The sequence below is a fragment of the Macrosteles quadrilineatus genome, unplaced genomic scaffold (assembly GCF_028750875.1).
Source record: "Macrosteles quadrilineatus isolate MER2022 unplaced genomic scaffold, UCM_ALF_1.0 Scaffold_2__2_contigs__length_208266976, whole genome shotgun sequence".
Taxonomy (NCBI): domain Eukaryota; kingdom Metazoa; phylum Arthropoda; class Insecta; order Hemiptera; family Cicadellidae; genus Macrosteles; species Macrosteles quadrilineatus.
The window spans coordinates 137,523,274-137,533,105 of record NW_026542595.1 but is presented as its reverse complement, the minus strand read 5'-3'; the positions used below and the strand labels follow the sequence as shown (position 1 = coordinate 137,533,105).

The 9,832-nt window shown below is 33.6% G+C and overlaps 1 protein-coding gene across 2 annotated transcripts; it reads right to left on the bottom strand.

Annotated features, from left to right (window-relative positions):
- Positions 1-585: 585 nt before the first annotated feature.
- LOC128986382 (high mobility group protein I-like) lies at positions 586-9,608 on the bottom strand. Of its 2 annotated transcripts, none has more exons than XM_054406734.1 (3): positions 9,525-9,608; positions 1,923-2,155; positions 586-1,247 (listed from the first exon to the last, which is right to left on the bottom strand). In XM_054406734.1, exons 2-3 carry the CDS (start codon positions 2,124-2,126, stop codon positions 1,143-1,145), a joined length of 309 nt encoding a protein of 102 aa, XP_054262709.1. In that variant the 5' UTR covers positions 2,127-2,155; positions 9,525-9,608; the 3' UTR covers positions 586-1,142. The 2 variants fall into 2 exon arrangements, with proteins under 2 accessions (XP_054262709.1, XP_054262710.1); XM_054406735.1 differs by having other exon boundaries at positions 1,923-2,149; positions 9,525-9,550.
- Between the last annotated feature and the right edge of the window lie 224 nt (positions 9,609-9,832).

Here is a 9,832-nt window from a genome sequence, read left to right as displayed (position 1 = left end):
CAATGTGCTCCGCGACTTGAGAAAATAGTTCCGTATATTTTTGTAATTTGCAGTGGTTTCGCACATAAAAAAAAATGCTTTAAAGGTATTTTCTTGTTTATCAAGATCGTAGGAATGTTTTAAAAACGTTTGAAAGATAAGTCCAGAAAGTTCAGAAAAACCGAAAAGAGAACATAAACTATAAACACGAAATTACAGGTTAAATCGCAGTTATAATAGTCAATCAGCTGCTCATAGTATTATTAAGTGTTGCCAACCTATTTCCAAGCGTACACGGATTACGTGCATAATAGAACCGCGCTGTTTTGTGTGGTTTCGTTGGAATCCTGATGTACGACAAACTATAAATATGCAGCAATTAGCAGCTTTCTGTTCTACTGTAGGAAAAAGATATTTGGCTAGTCTAGTCATTGAAGAATAGTGATTGTCTTAAAAATAAATATGATGAAGTTATGTCTAGACTGTAAATGAACTGCCAACAAGAACTGACAAAGGGCATTCATTCACTAAATGATACATTGTTTGCCACTAAAATATTAACTTATAACCTTAGTTGAAAACAAAGGACAGAAGAAAAATAAGGTATAATTATGTAACTATTTATTTTTCCAAAGAATATAAAGGAACAATAATATAAAAAAGAAAAATGTTTAGACAACAGGTTGCATTTTGTACTTCCAATTTATAAAAGAAATCGTAAAACTAACAGTTGTTTTACTATCATAAAGTACACAAAACCAACCCAAACATTTACAAAGTAAGACTAGAATTTAGGATAGGAAAACTTACATTGTAGATACTGAAAAATAAAAGAAATTGAGAGGTGTTGACACAACTACGTCATCGCTACCAGGGCAAATTCACACATTCCATTTGAACCATTTATTCACAATACACGACACCATATTACAGGGGTTTTGTTGAATCAAGACTAAAAACAAACAGTTACGTCTCTTTGTTCTTGTAAATTGTATAATGTATAAAACTGCTGTAATCACTAAATAAAATAAGAAACACTACAAATATAAATTATGCTAATAAAATTGGTCACCTATCATATAAATATGGGAACACACATTAACAGTAACGTGACCGTAAGTGAACACACTTGGCCGTCAAGTTCAGAGATTCTCGAAAACACTTTATTCTCCGTTCTCTTCTTCATCAACTTCGTCTTCTTCCTCCTCTTCAGATTTTTCTTCTTTTTCCTTTTTCGGCCTTCCACGTCCCTTTCCAGTGCCTTTTGCCTGAAATAAAAAAAAAAAATCATAATAACTAATACATCGCAAATAAAATCTTTTGGTATCGATAAGTTACCTGACACACAATAAACTAAACCTATTACAAGTTGGTTCAAAAATCATGAATTTTCCAAGGTGTCAATAGCATCTCGTATTGAAATTCATAGCAAGGATAGACTGTCAGACACTGAATTTCATCTCACAAGTTAGGAACTAAAAGAAAAAGAATAGAAAAGAATTCTGACACCAACACCAAAGCCTACACAAATGAAAAAGCAAATATTGGCAGGTATTTTTTTTTTCAATACACTTTTGTTTATATATATGTATACCCAATAGTCTGAATATTTTCAGTTAGGCTTTTGTAATTGGTTTTAAAAAAATGTATCGATTTGTATAGATGGACCACAATTATTGAAGAATTTAATTTCAGTGGTTTACACATTCTTGGCCTCTAGGGACATGTGATATATTTCTGTATCTTTTTATCTCGGGAAAGTTAATTATATTACAAAGCAATAAAAAGCCTTAAAGCAGAACCATGGCCGACATTGTCGGAGAGTGACAGCAAGGGCTGCAGAAAGCCCAGGCTGCCAAATTTTTTTTGGATTTTTCCATGTTGTATGCTGAAAGTTTTAAAACTTGCTTTGGGGGTAAAAAGTTACTTGATTCACAACACACCTTGGGTTTAGCAGCCGCAGCCTTCTTGCCAGCTCCCTTTGGTCTTCCCCTTCCTCTCTTGGCCGGAACCTCACCATCGTCCTTTTTGGGTGATGCTTTGGCAGGAGACTTGTCTGCTGCCGGTCTCTTCTTTGCCTCCTTCTCTTCGGTGGTAGCCTTGGGGCGGCCACGACCCTTCTTAACTGCTGCACCGTCGTCAGACATCTTGCTTAACTGTGTTTTTTAGGCTGCAACTAATTTAAACATATTGTATTAACAACGTATTCATTTAGGCCTATAAATATTATTAGGTGAGAAATTACTATAGATAAAGTTAGTTACACTGTAACTTAATTGGCATTTCTTAATTATAAAACATTAAAACATTCTTCTACAAAACTAAAACAAAAATTGGGATTTTATCATATTTACAAGGGCAGTTATGACATTTCAAAAATAACTTTGTAAGATCACATGTTTTTGTCTGGCAGTACACACAGTGGCAATATGATAAATAGTGCTGGCAGCAGGGTGACCAACACCAAGGCGTATGAAAGAAGGTGTGTGCATTAAACGATAACGATATGATATCAAACATAAAATGTAAGAGCTGCAAAAAAGGTACTACAATAGTAAAAACTATAAATGGTTACCTAAAAAAATCGTGAGTTAGGGCGATCCCACGGATGAATTTGAGCAAGGGTATCAAGTATCAAAGTATTCGTATGATTTACTGCTTTACTGTTTTTCGATTAAATGGTACTTACTATCAAATGTCCTAGACTACTGCAATATTGTATAACACTACTACAGTATATATAATGTTGAATACAACGCTATATTGGATACATAAAACAAAACTAAATATAGTGTTATATATTCAATGCTAATTCGTAATGATTGTCATTCAAAAGTCTTTGGGAAATTACAAGAAAACATATGATTTGGTAAAATAAAACACGTTCAGCTCGCACGTGACGTCACTATGCACACACCTTCTTTCATACGCCTTGGATCAACACTGCTATATTCACTTGGCAATTTCGCGATGGAAAAAAACAAAACTACCTGGCAGCCTAAGGGTTTAAAATTCAATAATTTAGTTTAATGGAGTTTGTTTTGTACGGTTATTGGTTAAACCTAAGGAAAGATTTCAAAATATTGTAAATTAAAAACTTCTCAACTTGTAAATAAAAAAAAATAGTAAATTGCAGTTTGTTTGCTTGTTTATTCTATGGAACTTATTGTGATTAACCTTAGTCTAATTTATTTAATCCATACTAAGCTAACACTTAACTAAAAAACACACTTTAATAACCTATTCTCTAGCAGCAAATCTAGGTAACTTACTCGTTAACCTATAACTTATAATATTTAAATTAAAATCAAATCAGGCAAATGGAAATCCACTTAGTTTGCAGGTTTGCTAATAATAGGCCTACTTAAGTTAAACCGCTCTTAGCCAAATGAAAAGTTGGTGATAAAAATAACAAAGACTAAGTTTATACATTTTTGTAAACTTAAATAATCTCTCAGCAAATACTCTATCACATTTCAACATAACAAATCATCCAAAAAATTAACGCAACCTACATAACTTAAGCTTTTAATCAAATTCCCTGACATAACTTAGTTTTCAAAAACTTTCCCTGAACCTTAAACTTATTCTTGTTTCCATGACCAGGGTGTCTACTACATTCTGGATAAACAAATTCATGGACCATTCCCGTACATTTAAGGACACTTTGTCGTAACGATTACCAAATATATTTTTCTGATTTGTCAAACTGTAGGCCTATTAATTTTATTCTTCACTGTGTAGTTGTACGTTGTACCAGAGAGAAAAGTAAATAATAATAGACAAGAGTTAAATTACAAAATGGATATTTATTGAAAGTAAAAAAAAATATACTTTAAGTATAAAGCTTTATAGTTAACAGAGAAACATACACACACATCGTCTTCCGCGATAGCAACAAAATCCTGAATATCTCCATCCGTCATGTAAACATTATCAGATCATATCCAATCTAGAAAGATTAATTTTTGGCAGTTCTCCACTACTAAAATAAAAATCTCTAATGCGTATATTGTAACGAGCGGTTCTTGGTACAAAATTAGTATGGTAAGCGGCTACAAGTAAGCACAGAGTAAAATTATTTTCTTTTCATTTGCAAAGTTAACATCGACATAAGTTAAGCCTGTAGCAATCGATAGTTTATCTTAGGCTCAATTACCTACATTGTTTTAGAATATTTGGAAGCTCTTTCAAAGAATCAAAATACCCAGGCCTAAACCTAATTATTTAGGAGGGCCTAAACTGAGTAACAAACAATGGAGTTATAATAGCAGCAAAGTCACTGCTATTCAATTTGAGACCAAGTAGACTTGTGTAATGATAAAAAATAATGCAAACAACAATACTTGTGGTTTTGTCAATTTTGAAAGATAAAATATCCATAAAAAAGGGTTTAACTTACAAAATAAGAATGAAGATTAGTTACAAGTTTAATATGAAACCATAAACAGTTTTATGGCAGTAGGCAATGGCCAGTGGCAAATGGAATCTTCAAGATGAAGTACAAGTAAGAAGTTAAATTTAACAGCCATTATAAAACTACTAGTGCACCTGTTGCTCGAATTCGAGCAATTGCAAAGTATTACAGGCGTTATTTCAAAATGAATTAAAAAACATTCATATTTTCCGGTTACAAAAAAGACTTGACTTAAGAGTCAACTCAAAGATGTAATCAATCACTCCACACCAGTTATCAAATCTGAAAACGAACTCACTCTGAAAACGAACGCTCTGGTATGTATGTATAATGTGTTTACTATGAACAGCTGTAATGTTATTCGTCTATTTAAGTAAACAAAAACTTTTTCATAAGAAATACATTTGGTTTTTTGACGGCCTGTGAGGCAAAGCCCAAAGACTTTTATTACAGGAATTGGTGAAAGGGGGCCTACAGAAAAAATACTTAATTTTGACACATCGTTTGTAAAAATCCGTCCATTATTAACGGAGTAGTGTTTCATAGAAATCGCCTTCACGTATTATATATAGACATTAAAGTTTACTTTCTTCTTGAAGAACCGTCCCACGGTTTCCAAATCTACCACGTGTTAGGCCTAGGTTAGCGGAGCAATTGAACACTTATATTGTCCGTAAAACCACGCATTTCACAATAAAATCCATTTATATCTCGTCGCCAGTCTAGTGTATCTGTTGTACCTTAACAGAGATACCATCTGAGCTAGGGAAGTAGTCGGATTGTAAGTAAATAATCCGATTACATTTTGTAAAACTGTGACAACGTTGTTAAGGATTATTCTTTCCATGATAAAATAGGTTTGGGATCTAATGAAAACTGCCCTAGTAATAAATAAAGAAGTTAGTAGGCTAAAGGAATAACAGTGATACAACTTTTTAGATAAGCTACCGAGTCAACAGTTCTTGAAAAGTAGCCTACTTGACTTGACACTTGATTGTCGTGATAAAATATTAATGGGTTTGAGACTGTTAATAGAGTTTTTCTTGCATAATTACTCTATTAATCTATCCATGTATAAAGCCCAAAGTACCCATAAACTTTTGAGAAAACTACAAGTCATACCTCCATAAACCATATACCTACTTAAAATGTTTGTCATGACGAGAAACCTTGCGCATTGCCCTTTAAGGCTTCATCAAAATGAAGCTTAGAGTGTGTAGAGTTGCCGAAAAGTATTAATATGGACAAACTTTCTAAGGGCTTTGCCCCACAGGCTGATTCCCAAAGGGCTAAGCCTTGCATGTTTTGGAAGTTAACGTTATTCGATTAATTTAATGAACAACAGCTGGCCAATGCAATTGACAATATAGTTTGTTTACATTTTTGTTTACTTATTTTATTATTTACTCTTATGTTCTTAGAGAGGTGCGGTGAATGTACAGTGAAGCTATTTCTAGCTGTTTGATACAAGTGAGTCATTAAAGGTGTTCGAAACACGATGAATATGAGATTACCAAACCATGTATGTTGTTCGTTCGAAGAGGTTGTCAACGATCTTTTAGGGGTCACCATTTCATTGAAAAGTATTAAATACATCGTCAAAGAGAGCTGCGAGTTCAGGTACAACCGTACCCACCTCGGCCACCTCAGGACGTAAGGTATGAATGAAGGTTCCACTGATTTTAACATCCTTTCAGATGACAACTTCTCAAACTTGGGCCCTTTACATAAAATATAAAGTCAAAGTTGATTAAATAAATTTAATGGTGGCTTCTGTACACCCGTGAATTCGCGGGTAGGTAACCTCTTGTTAAGCATTATTCAGGGATGGTTTGTGTGAAGTTTGGTGCAGATCCGTCAAAAGGGCTCCGCCCCAGAGGGGTTTAAGGGGTCCAATGTCAGACTTTTGAAACTACAATGTTTACAAATAAATATAATTTAAAAGCAGATGTTTACTTTCACCAACTGTTTTGTATGTTTGAATAATCACAACATTCAGTATTGGTCATGATTTGAAATAGTGCCACACTGTTTACACAGAATGCAGCACAGAAAACTATTTTACTTTTGGATAAGTCCAAATATATTAAACCCCAATCGCAGCACACCTGTACACTCAACAACGATTTAATTCTCCACTATTAAATATGTAAACAAGAATAAGGTTAAAAACCTTTCATTGTATTAGGCCTATAAACATTTATCAATGTATTAGGCCTATTAACAATAAAAGGGATGGCAATGCATAAATATTTTTATCTTTTGTTCTATACCCACACAATCTAACATAAATTATTAAGTGAATAATAACCGTCCGTGCTATCTCAGGTATTAAATGCCTCCTAATTTGTCATCAACCCACGCCATTACTGTCATTAAAATAAGGAACTCCAATAATAGGCTACTAATGTGAAACTTAAATCCACCCAAGCTGTGCCACAAAACCAGAATTACGAGTTTAAAAATTACCATACGCCAAACTTTATCGAAGCAACAATTATCAGTGCTAAGTTTAAAGGAGAAAACTTTACGTCGTGCTTTCGCAAGTCGCTAATATAAAGCACAAGGGAAATTCCTGACTATCGCAGGTTAAAATTTAGAAAATGCAAGCTTTTCACACAGACAGCTGTGTTGCATGCTCAAGTGGTGGTACCTACGCCTTAAAACTTATATATTTATAGGCCTACACCTAATGGAAAAACAAAAAACGTTGTTGATCCACTGGCAAAAAGTAAAATAAATATTCCATTTTTTTTTTTTTTTTTGGTACAGTAGGCCTATAAGTTACATATTTATTATTTATCGTAAAGAACAAATTAGGCCTACCATTTAAAATAATAGTTTTTGCTGCCGGGTAACTGCTAGCCCAGTAAATTATAATAAGTTAGTACGTTTTACGGCATACGTTTTAAAAATTAACAGCAGCATAAAAACTATTGAGTAAAAATTTTAAAATGCATGGAAATGTTAACAATAAACCTACCAATAAGCCATAAAAATTTCAGAAAGATTGGCTCAGTGGTTTGTTTACAACTAGGCTAATTTTTAAACTTCGGTGTTAGTGCAGAGTTTCTTAAAAACCGGTACTTTTTAGGATCTTTCAACTACCTAACGACTTTTCGTTCTCAATTGGCCCTCTATCATCAATGACCTGTGTTGCATGTTCAGCGAGGCATTTTGAGAAGAAGAAAACCGGCCGGAATGCTTTAGGTTTATCAATAAAGAAGATAAACATGGTCTGAGTTACACACTGGTAATCTTTGAGTTGACTCTTTCAAACTCATTGTAAATAAGTTATGACTGTTATTCCCTTTGAAATAACTCCTGTAATACTTTGCTATTGCTCAAATTCGAGCAACATGCACACTTGTATGTATTAACAGATAACAATGGAGTACAATAAGTAGGCTACAACAATGAACTACTTAATACAAACCCAAAACTCATAAACTAACACAACTGTGATAAATTTATTTGTCGTATATTTGTGAAAAATGCTACAATAGTCGGGGTTACGGCTGACTAGAGCATTGAAAAGTCCCCTCAAATCCATCATCATTGGAGATTTCCATGACTTTTTGCCTAGCCTATTTCCATGACTATCCCTGACTTTCCAGAATGTGGACACCCTGCGAATGGTTTCCATGACCGAATAATCAATCAGTTATTTTTTGCGTCAATCGGTTAAGTTATTTTTAGTTGAATGAATCACCGAATCAATTTTAGTCATTATTCACTGTCACAAACCAAACTTTCATTTTTATCTCATGGGAAACAGAATGACATTTATGTAGTCTTTAATACATTTAGCGTCAATCGGTGATTTTTAGTCGAACGAATCGCCGAATAAATTTTAGTTAAGATAAGTTACCTGATGATGTGACAAACTAAATCAAATAACTTAAATAAGTTAACTAAATCACAGAATCTCTCGGTAAGACTAACTTACTTAATTGGTATTTATTCCGTATAGATGCCTCCAAACAAATTTTAAATTTTGATACCTTACCCTTTAAAGTTCTTTACCTCCTGAATCCAAATACAAGTTACCATTATTTTTCACCGCAGATGAATATTTCTCAAGATATCACTGTAATAATATACAACATTCAACATTACAATTAATAAACAAGAATAATTACCGACTAAGTTAATTTAACCGAACGAGGATAAATAGGCTAACCGAATTAGTCTATTCAGCATCAATAACTGATTGATTCGGTTATTTTCATTCTGTGATTCCCACCACTAAACTTGGCAAAGCCTAACTTAGTCTCAGGTCTCCTACTCCTTTAGAATAAATTCTAATTATAACTTAAGTAAGTTAAGTTAGGTCAGCCTTAATTTCTCAAATAAGTTCCTTAACATAAAATTAACTTTATTGATCATTACATAAAGATGGAGGGCGTTTCCACTCTCCAGGGATAGACATGGTAAGTATACAGTGTTCAACTCCTACTGTGTCTAGGCTAGGCCTGGCCTCGGCCTGTTGGCGGCGGCATCTTTCTTTAGCTTCACTGACGGTTGGGCAGTGGTCCAATTGAAATTTGGAATAAATGTATTAGTGAAGTAAGCTAAACTTATTGCAACAAATTAGGAGATACAAGCCGTAACAGTCTTAATTTTTTACAATAAAAAAAAATTAAATGAAATATTCCATCGGAAACAAGTATTAACGCGTAAATAACTTAGAGAAAATTTTATCATATATTCACCTAACACGAAGAGTCCTCAGGGGACTGGATAGCCATCTTGTATTTTAATTAAAATCATTAATACATTTTTAGGTGATTTTCGACGATTATTAATAGTCGAGCGGTTTCAAATAAATAAACGCAACCGGTAAACAAAATCTGGTTGATTTTTATCCGATGAATCCACAATAAACTCAATCAATATCAGGGACCGGTACACCAATATTACAACCGCCATCACCAATGGACGCCACCAAGCCCAACAGCAACCCTAGCTTGAAGTTTTTAATTTAGAGCTATCTTAATAGAAGCGGAAGAAAATTCCCAATTTTTTCTAAGCAACTTTAAAAAATATAGTAACTGTAGAAAAAATTTGGAAAATTTCGTAAAATTTTTAGTAATATTAATTAAATAATGCTGAAAATACGACTTACCAAAATTTCTAAGCACAACGGCTTGGACGCGCGAGAAGCAAGAGACACAGTAGACAAGTTTGCCAACAAACCTGCAAAAAATACATCATAGAAAAGATTATTACTATCATACTAAGTTAGTCAGTATGTAATTATTACAATATGGGTTTAAAAAATCAACAGAGTGTACTTAGTCTATGGTTATTGTTTTTGATTGATTTTTTTAAATTTGAGCATACTACGACCATGAGGTTATGATCACGGTAGGCTTATACATAATAACATCAACTATTGACGGCATACGAGGTGAAGGTGGGCCCGTGGGAAAA